At 40.3% G+C, this 15,314-nt stretch overlaps 1 protein-coding gene across 1 annotated transcript in view; it reads left to right on the plus strand.

Annotated features, from left to right (window-relative positions):
* Positions 1 to 14,892, plus strand: part of PRTFDC1 (phosphoribosyl transferase domain containing 1) — a 51,927-nt gene extending 37,035 nt beyond the window's left edge. The window contains exons 5-9 of the mRNA XM_020801542.3: positions 3,992 to 4,009; positions 4,442 to 4,524; positions 6,311 to 6,357; positions 7,361 to 7,437; positions 8,891 to 14,892. Of these exons, the coding sequence (XP_020657201.1) occupies positions 3,992 to 4,009; positions 4,442 to 4,524; positions 6,311 to 6,357; positions 7,361 to 7,437; positions 8,891 to 8,938 (273 nt within the window). The 3' untranslated portion in view covers positions 8,939 to 14,892. The remainder of the gene's footprint in view (positions 1 to 3,991; positions 4,010 to 4,441; positions 4,525 to 6,310; positions 6,358 to 7,360; positions 7,438 to 8,890) is intronic.
* The last annotated feature ends 422 nt before the right edge of the window (positions 14,893 to 15,314 follow it).

Raw genomic sequence — 15,314 nt, forward strand, 5'->3', positions numbered from 1 at the left:
CCGTTTACCTTCTCACCGAGGTGGTACCTACTCGCATTTTTATATTTTGCATGCTTTCGAACCGCTAGGTTGGCGGGAGCTGGGACAAGCGATGGGGGCTCACTCAGTCGCGTGGATTCGATCCTATGACTGCAGGTTTTCTGACCTTGCAGCACAGAGGCTTCTGCGGTTTAACCCGCAGCACCACCATGTCCCTGGAATTAGGTTTAGCATGTTTTAAATAATTTTTAAGGGTGACTGCATGATGCATGTGGAAGGTTGGATTACCCATCCCCCACCCTGGAAGCGTGGTTTTTTTTTGTTTGTTTGTTTGTTTGTTTGTTGGAAAGTGAGGTATTTTACTGGGAGGCAAGAGGGTCATTTAATTTAACTTGTTTGTGAAGTCAGTCATTTTGGGATATGTGAGAATGCCTCGTAAATTAGCAAAGTATGTGAGGGAGGCAAGTGAGAACGCCTAAGGTGCAGGTTTGGAGGCAAAGATGGGTGAGATGTGTAGCCTAAGTAAGGAGCGAAGAGCTGTCTTTGCAGTGGGATAAAAACATGGATCTCAGGCATGGATCCTCATGGTCCAGATGATTTTATGTAGGATCATCCCATCCCCCTATCCAGTCTCCAGTCCTAGGCACTATCTATGCCCACAAATTGGACAGTGGCTTGGGGATGGATGGCCCAACATAAAAATCATATGGAACCATAAGGATCCATACCTTGTATCAGTGTTTTTGCACCATTGCAAAGCCATGCATGCATGATTCCTATGGAGTCGAGTGTGTGGATACAAATGGGACCTATAATTTGACAGTGGTTTGAGGCAGATCAAATCTTGCAAGGTTGATTCCTTGACTCTTTGCAAACATCCACAGCCTATCCGGAGTTGGTGCTCTTCAGAGTTAAAGAGGGCCAGAATATTTTAAGAAGCTATGCACCCAATTTCAAAGACTCCGATCCAGTTACTGATTTGTTTTCATGGTGTAACCACATTCTACCTTTTCCATGGCCAAATAGGAACCTTGAGTTTCATAAGAAGGCAAGGGGGACAGGGGTTAAATGCATATCATTTAGTAGATTTTTGGTTTGAAGAGTTGGAAGAAGAAATGAAGCCAAATGCTATCTGGGATGGAGTTTGAAAGTGCAACCCTCAATGGCATTTGCAGCTTGTGTTTGACCTCACCTTGAGAAGCACGTCTGGCACATTCATCTGTCATGGATTTTTTTGGGACTCGGAGATGCTTATATATCTTTTTTCTGCACTATCCACAAAATCTTAATGTACAGCCAGAGGAAGACAGATAAACGTTGAAAGCTGTTTGATTTAGGGTTCTAATAAAAATATCATCTGCTTTTGCAAATACTTGAAGTAACACTTCATTACAGTAGGACCCCCCACCCCATCCGTGAGATCAGTATCTGCTGATTCACTTACATGCTAGCTGAAATACTAAATTTAAAAAACCCAGAAATACCCATTTAAATAGGGTGGGTATACCAGAACTGGCCACTAGGGAAAGCCTGAGACCATGCAACATGTAGCATTTGATACTTCCATGTTTTTCAGCATTCATGGAGAGGGGCTTGGAACCAATCCCCTGTCCTACTATACAGTCCTACTATGCTTCATCCCCCAATGAAGAGGGACATAATTCTTGAAACTTTATGCTATAATGAATTTGTTGCTCTTTAAGATGCTACAGGTCTCCTGCTAACCTAGCGGTTCGAAAGCATGCAAATGCAAGTAGATAAATAGGGACCACCTCAGTGGGAAGGTAACAGCGTTCTGTGTCTAAGTCGCACTGGCCATGTGACCATGGAAGATTGTCTTTGGACAAAACGCTGGCTCTGTGGCTTGGAAACGGGGATGAGCACCGCCCCCTAGAGTCGAACACGACTGGACAAAAATTGTCAAGGGGAACCTTTAAGATGCTACAGGACTCTGCTGTATCTTCAGTGATGAATCCCTCCCAAATAATGAACCTAAATTTAAAATTTTCAGAAAAGTTTATCATGATATGATCTAATGAAATCTCTTGACTTCTATAACTAGCCATGTCCAGTATAGCTTTATGTGTTTGGCTGTGTAGGAGAAGCTACCAAATGTCAATGTCTTGAATTAGTATTGTAATGGAATAGAATTATAATATTCATTTGCTGACTCATTTTAGCTTCCCCTTAGAACCACAGTGCTAACATGAGCTGGCAAAGAGGAGGTGACATGGCATTTTAATACTGCAATTAAAAAAGAACAATCCTTCTAACATAAACACTTAAAAGCATTTCTAAAAATAATTACAGTAGAATTATAGAATGGAAGAGTAGGAAAATTTCCCAAGCGTAGCTGTAGCTCAACCTCTTGCCAATGCAGGAAGTCCACTGTTCAGAATGCTGTAGTCAGGCTATTGACTGGGGCCACTTAAAGGGAGCACTTTACTCCCTGGTTAACAGCTACCCTGGCTACCATTCCTTGTCAAGGCATAATTCAGAGTATTGGTTATGCCCTGTAAAGAACCGCGCAGCTTGGCATCAAGATTACCTAAAGGAGACTGGGCTCCCTGATGGCTAAAATCCTCTGTCGAGGTCAAAAGACCTCTTCTCCTCCACCAACATCTCACAAGTATTTGGCAGAAACATAGAACTTGAAGAAATGTCCTTTTTAGTAGCTGTGCCCAAGCTTTATTTGAGATTTGTTAGCAGGCAAATTTATTTTTGTTTTAACAAGCATTTAGCCTACGTAGTTGATTTGTTGTTCTCTGCCGCTGTTCCTTTTTATTCTGGATTTTTAAAATAATAATTATGTTATTCTCTGGCTGCTGTTTAAAACTTTTTATCTGTTCTTATCTGGTTTTTCAAAGGATTTTATGGAGTTGACTGCTTATTCTTTACAATTTTCTGTTGTGGATTGCGTTATTTGTTGTTGGCTGTCTTGCACTTTTATTAAATGGCAGAGCAGGATAAATATGTTTTAAAAAAACTCCATTAATCACAACTTCCCATTGTATCTGAATCTGAACCAGAATAAAAGTTTGGTACTGGTTTGAAATCACCCTTTGTTTAGGAGATAACTGAAAATGCTAATAGTACAAATGCTAGTCAATTATGACAGGCTTTCAGTTTTCTTCCCTTAAGCTTGCTTGCTCTGGTAATGATAAACCACTATTTATTGTTACACCTGAGTCAAGCCATCTTTGTTCCTGTAATGAACTGATTGTAAGAGTTGCCAAAGCTTGGAAATCATCATCAGTTGCAGATTTCAGAAATAACATCACCAGAGCTGGAAAAATGGCAATATTAAGAAAAGAATACTACGTCAATATATAACAGATACCTGTACTTTGGTTTTGATTAAAACTGGTAACTGTTGTATAACACTAGTCAGTGTTTTTATATTCTTGATTGACTGTGCCGGGTAATTTTTCATCATCATCACCCCAGCATACTGTGGAAAAGATTTTTTAAAAAATATATTTCTATAAAATATGAAATAGACTGCCCATGCTGGCCAAGATGCTGGGAATTATAGCCCAAGAAATTAGTTTTGCAACAGCCTTCATACTGATGGGGGATTCTGTGAGGTTTTGTCCAAAAAGCAGTTTTTTCAAGTGGGCAGCTTCATTTATCCTAAGCTTCTCAGTTTGGGAATTAGCGAGAAATGGTTACCATCTTCAAAACAAGACAGGATCTAAATCAACTTCACAGTAGCAATTTGGGGGGGGGGGCAGGGTTACTTAGTACTGTAGTTTTAATCTTTTATCCTCCAAGATGTTTTGTGTTTCAATGCTGAGAATTCCATGCTGGCTGGGGTATTTTGGGAGCTGTAGTTCAAAAATGTAACCATTATAAGCTATCTCTTGACCTGATGTCCATGTCCCTGCCCTTCCCCTGATCTGTCAGAAAGGTGGAGAGTACGCAAAAGTTTGCAGTTCACTGTTGCTTTATTACTGATTCTTTACTTTCTATTTAATTTACTGTCTTTCTCCCTTTTTACATTTTATTTCAGAATGTATTAATTGTGGAGGTAAGTTCATATTTTTGCATATCCTATAAAAGAGAGGGCTAGTTCATACAGATATCTTGTATTATGTTATATATGTAGGTGCAGGTATGCAAAGAATCTTGTGAAGTCAGCAGAAACCCCCAAAATGTGTTTTTAAAGTTGCTTCAGTTTGACACTCAAATATTGATGCTTTTTTAGCTGTACTTGAATTAATTTCAAGTGAGAGAAATGTTTGTTGTAGTTTTTCAGAGAATACTTCTGCATACATAGACATACTGCTGTTTTTATTTGTATTGTTTTTATTGTTGTTGTTGTTTTGTTTATGCTGGCAGTGCAAAAGGAACAAAACATAATCCTTTCTCCAAGACATTAGAACAATGGAATGGTGCTAATCTTACATGGTTTTTCCAATTGTTTGTTAACTTTTTCTTTTACTTCTCACACTTTGCAAAGGATATCATTGGAACTGGTCGGACAATGAGAGCTCTCCTTGACTACATTGAAAAATGCAAGCCCAGAATGGTTAAGGTGGCAAGGTCAGTGTACCACCTGGGAAGCTATGACAAGTCAGGGTTCAAGTTTATGGCTTGTGTACAAAGGATCAGAGGTTCAGTCCCTGGACCTTTCAGCTGTAAGGATTCCAGGAGCAGATTTTAAACTTTTTGAGACCATATCTCCCCAAATCTCCCAGCTGCAGTCAGGCTGGTTAGAAGAATCTGGGAAACTGTAGTCCCGAAAGGCAATTGGTCCAAACTCTGCTCTTCTCATGAGAAGAGAAGGCTCCCTGGAAAAGACCCTGATGTTGGGAAAGTGTGAAGGCAAGAGGAGAAGGGGACAACAGAGGATGAGATGGATGGACAGTGTCATTGAAGCTACCAACATGAATTTGACCAAACTCAAATGGGAAGCAGTGGAAGACAGGAGGGACTGGCATGCTTTGGTCCATGAGGTCACAAAGAGTAGGACACGATTAAACGACTAAACAACAACTGCTCAGGAGGTTTTGCTGGGGCAGCTTTTTGCCAAAGATGTTGGAGGTCTATTGTAAGACTCAAGACAGATTAGGTGAAACATTGTTCTGACTCAATATAAGTCCTCACCATTCTAGCCAGTGTGATGCAGTGATTAAAATGTTATGGACTAGGAGATCCATGTTCAACTTCCTTCTCAGCCGTAACATTTTCTGGGTGGTCTTAGATCATTCACTGTTTTTCAGCCTCACCTACTTCGCATGTGTTTTGGTTGTGAGGATAAAGAAGTGAGGAAGAATCCATTAATGCCATCTTGAGCTCACTGGCTGAACGAGTGGATTAGAATGTGATAAATAATAATTACTTTAGTATAACTGAAATTACATCCCCTCTGTCAACAGAGAGAAACCAGAAGAGTAAATGGGATTGGAATGGGAGGGGAGACATTAGTACAAACCTGTGAATATTTACTAGGATGTATTGCTGATGTGTATTTCCCTGCAGAGACTGCTTTTGAGCTGTGCTACGTTTTCTGCTTTCTGTATGGGCATGCTGCAGAGGCAGTTGACTCTAAGAACAGAAGGGGGAAAGCAGAAAGAAACCTCCTTCTGAGGTTTCCCCCCGATGACCCTTCAGACCTCTCAAATGGCAGATGGAAGGATAGCAGCCCCATTAAACCTTCTGCTGAAAACAGTGGGCAAGAGGTGGGATAGTTAAAAAGAAAGTGGGCAGGCAACGAGGTTTCAGGTGGCTGTATCTCAGCACCCATCTTGCATAGTGACACACTGATAGTTTGCTGCTCTGTGCACACCTCCTGTTTTTATTATCTGTCTGAGAATATTAAAGGAAGGAGGACTGGTTCTTAAGCAACATCCATACTTTAGTGACACAAGGTACAGAATTTGCATGGAGACATTTCCAGCTATGAACTTCAGCATCTCCAATTTCCGATAGTAGGCGGTGAGAAAGATCTTTCTCAGTCTTAGACCCTGAAGAACCAGGCCAACTGAGCTGAGAAGGAGAAACAATCTGAAGGCAATTTTCTGTATTCCTGAATATATTGGACAACAATAAATGGCTGGTGGGTGTGGTTCAGCCAGAATGCAGAAAAGTTACTATTTGGGCTACAGTTTCTAAAGTCCCCCAACCAATGGAGCCATTGACATTTTGGGAGTCCAAAAACAGTAACTTTCACTAAACCTGGGTTAAACTTGTAAGGACACAGATTATACAAACTTCTAGACAATGGAAGAAAGAGAAAATACATACGTGTTAGTTAAGCACAAGATTGTTATTTTTTTTAGCTTGAAAAAGCATACCTAAAAGCACTTTGTTCTTTGTTTACTGATAGTTTGCTGCTGAAAAGAACATCTCAACCTGTTGGGTACAGACCTGACTGTAAGTGCTCTCCTTCCGATTCTCTTCGGTTTTTTTATTGTGAAGTAACTCAAATGTTTTATTGTCCTGTTTTTATTCAACAGGCAAGACACAACAGGTCCAGCCACTAGGGTGTTGTTCAGAAATGATGCTTGGAATGGCATTTGAACAATGAAAGTGCCACCCTGATAAGAATGCTCAGCCTAAAAAAATGGCCCCTCCCTTGCTGGCACAATTGCAGTAGCAGCAGGTTTAAATGAAGTATTTTGGACTATTTGAGAAATTTCACACTACAAGTTTGTGTAACAGTTTCAAAATGGTTTTGTCCCTTATAATCCCAAACCTTAGATTCTGAGTTGTTTGTGTTGAAAACACAGCTGTGTTCTGCTTCTAAGGCTGTCGGGTTAAACCACTTAAACCAACTTCAAATTGACATAGTTATATGGTAAATACATTTTAAATGGTTTTTTTCAGCATTGGCTACAAAAATGTTCTTAGCATTTTGCTTAACAGCTGTGGGTCATTACAGTCTGCACCAGCTTCAGAAATTAGCTGTATATTAAATGCAGATCTCCGGCACAGTATAGTACCTTCTTAAAGCTGTTGAAAACTTCTTGAGGGCAGACAACTCTGAGGACAAGTCTATGAATGAAGCAAGCCATACATAAGTTACTTTCTTGAGCTGTGACTTCAAGAACACCACTATTTCTGAGCTCTGGGCTACAGTTAGCAAGGTCTACATTTCCTCCCTTTCAGTATGTCAAAAGACCAACATAATTTCTTTGTACCCAAATGGTGATCCATTATATGACCTAATTAGGTACATCTAATCAGCTCCAATTTCAGAGATCAGACACTGTGCTTCAGCCCTAATGAAATGTTCCCATCTAAGAACTTGAAACCAGCAATGGCTGGGCTTTCACTATTGTATGTGTTTTCCAGGTCAATGAACCATTACGAAAAGAAAATACCACAGTGTATGATTTTAACAATATTGCCTTTCTTTTTGTTTCTGCCTTTCTAGATTATGGATTTGAAATTCCAGATTTATTTGTGGTGGGCTATGCCTTAGACTACAATGAATACTTCAGAGATCTGAATGTAAGTATCTCCAAAGAATTTGGGCCCTGATGAGTTTGTGCTCATAGTATGTGGCTTGGAAATCCAACCAATTTGGATCTTGTTTTCATTTTATGTTTGTAATGGCAGTAATTACTGTTATGTCTTTCTGAATCCTGTTCTCTCTCTCTCTCTCTCTCTTACACACACACACACACACACACACACACACACACACACACACACACACACACACACACACACACACACAGAATCCATCGTTGCTTGAAATTTGAATTCTGACATCCCAATCAATTCTGTTTTATACAACTACCTGAGCTGTTGTAGTCTGTCACTGGTGACTTTCTCAAAGGTGATCTTTGGGGTTATAGCTCAGTGGCAGAGGATGTACACTGCATCCAGAAGCTCTCGGGTTAAACCCCTGGTATGTCCAGGTGGGGCTGGGAAAGATTCCAATGTAAAACCCAGTAGAAGAGGAGTGGACCGCCCCTGCAAGTCTAGAAACTCTGTGTTCATCCCTAGGGCCACACCCAGGATTTTTCTTTTAGAAACATTTTCATCTAGAAAAAAAGACCTCTTTCAACATTTAGTGGCCAATTTTTTGTGTGGGAAGTCTCAGAGATGCAGGGAGGGCGTCAGTACTGTACGTGGCAAAATGCCCCATTTCTCTTAAAGGGTGCACAAGGACTTTTCTGAGCCCTCTTTCCCCCCCTCAACTTGAAGAGGTATGGCGTTGCTGGAAGGCTATGCTTTGGCTTTTATGGTCCACATGTGGCTGCAGGTTGCATGTTGCTCACCCCACTGTAGAGCCACTGCCAGTTGGTCTACACCAGTGGTTCTCAAACTTGGGTCTCCAGATGTTCTTGGACTGCAACTCCCAGAAATCCTGCCAGCACAGCAAGTGGTGAAGGCTTCTGTGAATTATAATCCAAGAACACCTGGAGATCCCAGTTTGAGAACCACTGGTTAGTCAGTTCTGAGCTAGATGGATCAGTGGATCCCAATCAGTATAAAGCTACTTTGTGTTTCTTATATTTTGTGAATTATGTTTAGGGGCTGCCCCTGTTCCAAACTAGAGGAGGCATCTCATCTTATAGTGGCAGGATAAACTTCTCCCTCTCCTGGGACCATAGTCTGTAGTCTCCTTGGACCCATAGTATTTTTCCAATACAGAGTACTGAATAGCATTCAGCCAACACACTTTTGGCAACTCGTTTGCAAAATGCAGATGTGTAAATGCTCCACCACTGTTTTGCAGAGTTGCTCTGTGTTCCGTACAAAGAGGGGTGTCCTTCCTTCCTCAGGCTTGGACATCAGGCTGGCAGTGCTATTTGACGCCCTTTATGAATTGTTCAGCCAATAGACATGTTGTGATTTCAGCACATAATGTGGTTGTGAAATGTCATCATTTGCTTTTATAAACACTATTGGTTGCCTGTTACAAATGGTTATAATGAATTTCTATTGTCTTCAGCACATATGTGTGATCAATAATCATGGGAAAGCCAAATACAGAATCTAACCTATAACTGAAGTGGAAGACTGACATTCCTCTGGAAACATTCCCTGACATCTGATTCAAATAACAACCACCTCCTTCGGACGGGACTAACAAGTGACAACATTCCAATGTGGACCTCCTTGGACTCTTGTCATAGATTGCTTCCCTCATTCCCTTGAGCCTTTCTAAAGGTAATCAGAAGATGATGAAGCCAGAGAAGTCCAAACCTTTCTTCTAACAATAATGTTTCACATACAAAGTGAGCTGAAGTTCTTTTTAATACCATGATCCCCATATGTGAACAACCAGTGAGTACAAATACATTATATACAAAATCATCTCATAACCATATGTGGTGTTGTAGGGCTGCCATAGGATTTGGTGAATTCTGGTGGTACCAGTTATTGCCTCCGTCTCTTTCAAATAACATGTTTGGACCTTCATTTGAGCCCTTCTTAGCAATCCTGTGAAGTAGATTTAAGCAGAGAGAGAGGGAGAGAAGGAGTGCGGGAGAGAGAGAGAGACTGACCAGCACAAGACACCCAGAAAGTGTCACTGCTGAGCGCAATGTAGTTTTTGTGTGGGCCCACTACTTACTGTGTGTACACACACACACACACACACACACACACACACACACACACACACACACGTACACGTACACATGGGCACGCTCACTTACATGTACACATGTTGGATAAAAAACAGTGAATTGTAACTCCTGGAAGTCTCCAGAAATGGTGATCCACTTCCTAAACGAGTTTCAGGCCACTCTGGACCTTTTTGAGCCTTTAAAACCTTTTTTTGCCTTTCCTCCAAATCCAGAAGTAGAGGGGCGTTATTTTTATTTTCATTTGGGCAAGACCTGTGTGGTCTCAGGAAGTAGGCCCCCCCCCTCCAGATTCTCAGCACATGAACATCCCTTGAATCAGTGGAACGATTTCTTTCCTCCTGCCTCTACAAATGGAGAAGAATCAGCTCAAAAACCTTGCGCAAGTAGTTGCCTTTTCTGTTTTTTAAGTGGTGCTTCGGTTTTTCCCTCCACTGAGGATTTTCCCGCCTCTCAATTGGACTGTCTTCACGGGATTACTGAAGGAAAGGATGAATTATGAAAGCAAACGACGTGCAAACAGCAGAAAAATAGAAGTCAACTATATCAGCAGTGCATTGTTCCCCAGCTCCTTCAATTCTTGAAGATTTCATTGTTGACTGTGGATTTGAACCCAGGTATTCCCAGTTTGAGTTGTTCGCTTTAATCTTGATTGGGGAACCTTAGGCTATAGGGTCTATTCTTGCCCTTCTGCATTACCCCCATAACATTATCATATTGCAGTTTCACAATTTTTATTTTTTTTCTTCATTCTGAAAGATTGAAATTCCTCCTCATAAAGCTTAGGGTCAGGTCACATATATAGGACAGGCATGCATTTCTTCTTATAATATTAGTTATGTCTACAGGTATGCAAATCTTTCTGTATTACATGTCTGAGTTATCAGATGTGCAAATGAAGCCATGCTATCTTCAAAACAACTAGTTACAAAACAGCTTAAGCCTTAATGCTTTTCAGATATGGAACTGGCATTTCATCTAGTGAAGTCCTTAATTACTGATAGGATGAGCTGTAAGCTACAATATACTGGTTGGTCCTGCCCTCTACAAAAACAAAGCCACCCTGGGAATGTCTAGGAAACTGGAGCTAGTCCTAGGCTGAAAAAGATTCCCTACCCTTGCTCTAACCACTGCTCCAAGCCACTTCTGTTCTTCTTTTTTATTTAGGTGCTTTGATTCTCCTATAGCATTACCATGATAGAGAGTCCTACCTGACAGTGTATAGCTGTGAGCCCTGCTAAATGTATTATTAAATAGTCATTAAGTAAGTATAGAGTGGATACAGTATTGAACAAGCCTATTGCAGAATGGGAAGCTGTAAAGTTACTTTTTTATGATTATGATTCCCAGAATCCCCCAACCAACATGGGCCGCCTGGCTGGGATATTTTGGAAGTTGCAGTTTTAAAAAAAACACTAGATGTTCTCTTCTCTGTGAAAACAGGAGACACGGTCCTTATGTCTGTGAGAAAATAAGGTGACGATGAAATTCCTAACTAGGAAATGCCTCTGGAATGGTTAAATGTGGCCTGTAGCCACAGTTTGGTCTAGTAGAGCATCTTTTTGTTAGCTCACACAGCCAAATCCTCTTGATGTCCACATGCTGTCCATGGAGGCAACTGGAAATAAGCATAAAGCTAAAAAAAAAAAAAAAAAAAAAAAAAAAAAAAAAAAACAATTTGGCGAAGATGCATCAACTTTCACTACCAAATTTTAAATCTTCATTTGAATGGCAAGAGTTCATCACAGATAAATGTTTTTGCTGTCTCTTTGCCTCCCTTGAGGTGCAAACCTGATTGCTTAGCTTTGGTCACAGCCCTATAGCCTAAGGTTCCCCAATCCATCTTAAAGCAAAATGCATTCATTTTCATACTGTGAGTGTCAGCTCTGGGACTAGGATCACTTCAGTGGTGGCAGCTGGAGTGAGTATTAAAATGACAGACCTCAACTTGCAGGCACCATGTTGTTTATTGTTGAGCTAGAGAGTGTATTTTTAAATATTTTGCAAATAGAGATGGGATACAATTATCCTGGACCCAGGTGGCCATGATGCCCAGTCCCCAAACCAAGCCATCCACACCTGGATTGCTGTGCAGCACTCATAGCCATCATCCTGCTCATCACACTAATCTTGGACATAGCCTGGCTGGCACTTCTCTGCTTCCCTGTGCTTCTGTCAATCATCATCTGAGTGGGGAGATTCATCATCCCACCCTCTGGCTGGAGTGGCCAGCAGCACAAGGAGGCGGAGAAGTGCTAGCTGGCTACATCCACAATGAGCAGGATGCCAGCCGTGCGTGCTGCGCAGTGACCCATAAGTGGATGGTTCAGTTTGGGGAGGTGGAACTGGGCTTTTCAGCTACCTGGATCCAGGATATTTTTTTTTTATACGAATACAAAACTTTTTGGACCCTGAAATTTGCAGGATTCTGCCACTTGGTAAATCACTTGTTTTCCTTTGGGCTTATTCATTGTGAGTGGTCTTTTTCCTTGTGTTCCTCATTCAAGAGCTCCAATTCTACTGCACATTAAAGGGAGTAAATCCCGTTGAACATGGAACTTCCTTTTGACTGAAGGTGGGTTTAAGCCATGCATTGTTCCTCACATATTGCAATTGTGATTTTCTTTGCAACTTGACCTTTTAACATAAACTGTAATTCTGAGAATCTTTCAGCCACTGGCCATGCTAGCTGGGATATTCTGGAAGTTATAGAGCAAAAAAGGGGGCTTTTCTATGTTCTGCTCACCCTAAAGGTTGCATAGAAATTGTGTGAAATTGAAGGATTACATGAAGTTTTAACTCATATTAATTTCCAAACCAACAAGGTAAACAAAGTGTGTGAATGTTGATTATACAGAGGTGGGAGATTTCTAGTGAATGCCTGTGTTGGTGTATTTTTGACAAGCCATTGTCATCCATTCATCCAAAACCATATGGAACGCCGTTATAATTGTTATGCATGTTAATAATTTTTTTCAAGGCATTTTGGATTTCAAGGGGAAATGATGGTGTGTCATGAATGCATGGATGTACTCAACCGTATTTAATATGCTGAATTTTATTTGGAAGAAAAGAATAATAGCAAACTGTTGTTCCCTTGGCATCCTTTAATTTGTGTACAACATGGGAAAGTCATAGATTTGACACATACAGACAAAAACAAAACCTTATATTAAATGCTCATTTCCATAAGTAAAATGAATAATGTGCAATGGTTTGCTGAGACGGTGTTTCTTTCTCAAGCATTTTTTCTTAATGATCTCGTTTTTCATAAGCAACAAGTCTAATAAACATAGGAAAGACAATATAGAAAATCAGATGTTGTGAAAACTACTATTTTATTATTTCAAATTCCAGACTTTCAACATAGCCAGTGGCCATTCTAGCTGGAAATTCTTCTATAAGCTGTATGCTGTTCTGAATATAGGAAACATTTTATAGCAAAATAGTGTCGAGAGTAGCTTAAATGTTGCTGATTTGGGAAGTTTCCTGTTTTCCTTGTCACCATCTGCAAAATAATTTTTCTCCATTTACCTGTTGCACTGATTTGAATAAGGTCATTGTCTGCTATATACAAACTGCTCTGAATGACTTCCTGAAGGAAGCTGATGCAAAAAAACAAAATTAAAAATCTAAAACAAGTAACTTTGTTCTGAACAGCATGAGGTCTATTGTTGTTATACTGCAGTTTCCTTTACACTAATAAACAGTAAGGACACTTTGCTATATTAAAGATTGCATAGGGTTTACCGTCCTTCCATTTCAGTATATATTTAAACACACTGTAGAGGTCGTTTGCAGTGTAAACAAGTGCTTTTGGGAAGAACACAATGTAAACATTTCCTGTGGGATAATCTAAACATTTCCTGTGTTGCCAGTGCTATGGCTTGTGTCCTGCTTTTATATTAATAAAATGAACTAGTACGGTTATGAATTATCCATATAATGCATTTTTACTGAATAGGACAAATTTTATTTATTCATTTTATTTCATTTTTATACTATCCATCTGGTCAAAAACTACTCTGGGTGGTTTACAACAAACATGAACAACATAATTAAGATACAGTTTAAAAGAACGGAAAATAAAAATAATAAAATATAAATAAATAATAAAATCAAAAACATTAAAACATAGTTGCATTTAAAAAAAATTTTAAATTCACAAAAGATTTTTCTGCAGTTATTCTTTCTTGAATAAGGAATTAAATCAGCAAATAAACTGGAAACAGAGAGCTGTATCATACTATGATCTCTTTAGATTCTTCCATTTTATAATTTGTGTTAAAGAGAGGAGCATTTTCACAGGAGTTGGATAACCAGACCAGAGCAGTAGATGGTGATGCAGCCCTTTGAACAGGTTGGTGTTGCTCTTAATCTTGCAAAACGGCAGAACAGTTAAAAGGCGGGAGAAAAAATACTGCAGCGTAATTCTTCAATCTTCTGCTTATTTCTCATCATGTACTGGAGTTAATCCGTGTAAGGATGGAAACAGTGACACAGAGGCCCCTGTCAGTGGGATGTCTCAACTTTGTTGCACTGAGTTCTCCACTACGAGCGCTCTTGTTGACTTGGAAGAAACTATGCTGAAGTATGACACACACACACACACCAGGAGAACCAGAAAGCCAAGAAGGTCTTGGTGATAAAAAAGAGGGACTACATCCAGAAGCTCAACAAGGGCTTAACTCTGTTGACTAGAGAATGGGATAGCAAAGAAGGATCCAGCAGTGATGTGGAAAGAAAAAGAAAAAGCTTGGGAAAAGGAGAAAATCTGGGAATAAGAGAGTGACCACTAGAGGAGGAGACCCCTTGGGGGAGGAAGACTATAAAAGAGGGTTTAGAGACAACATAGGAGGAAGAAGGAAGAAGTGAGGATAAAGGTAAGGTAGAGACCAATCTGTGCAAACTGGGAACTTTGGGCAAGGGGAGGAGAAGAGGAGTGAAGAGAAGAGGATATCTGGAGTGATGCTGTGGAAGACCCCAAGGAAGAATCCTACCATTTGTACATTGCGATCCAAGACAGCCATGATCCACCAGAGAACTGCGGATATATACTGTATGTATATGGAGAATTCCAGCTTTGGATACCCAGAGAAGAATCAGAGAGACACTTTTGCAGCATGTGCTTATAAGGCATCCCTGTTGCACATCCCCTTGTGCAGGCCAATTGAGACAAGCCTACTGGAAAGGTTGAGACTGAGAACCCTTTTGTTGGTTGTAACCATGGGGGCTAAAAGACTCAGAAGTGAAGGACTCAAAACTTTAAGCCCGAGCAGTGTTGGAAACTAGTTCAGGACTGTTCAGTGTTGTTGATGTTGATATGAACCCTTTCCTGTTTTAATAAATCTTGTTTTGTTGCAAACCTTTTTGTCCTCACTTATGGAACTGGTAATGGATGAAAGGAACTCAACCAACCCAACAGGGGCTGCCAGGAATCACAGCCTTATTTCAAGAAGAAGAAAGAGCAGTGCTTTGAGGACAATCATGTCTATTATAACATAAACCTTCAAAGGTTATGGTCTACTTAGCTCTGTTGACTAGAGAATGGGATAGGAAAGAGAGGTCCAAGAAATGTGGTTCCCTGTTTAGTAGCACCAATTATGGAGCTAGAAGCACTTGTGGAAAACTGGCTTTCTTTTTTTACGACACAGGTGATAGTGGCTTGGGTCTAGAAGAAGAAGCCAGTCATACTTTTGAACCCATTGAAATCAAAGGGACTGGTAGGCATAACCAGCACTGGTTTCAGCAGGATTAGGACATGATAAACCTTGTTTGGTTTTAATT

The sequence above is a fragment of the Pogona vitticeps genome, chromosome 6, assembly GCF_051106095.1.
Source record: "Pogona vitticeps strain Pit_001003342236 chromosome 6, PviZW2.1, whole genome shotgun sequence".
NCBI classification, from domain to species: Eukaryota; Metazoa; Chordata; class Lepidosauria; order Squamata; family Agamidae; genus Pogona; species Pogona vitticeps.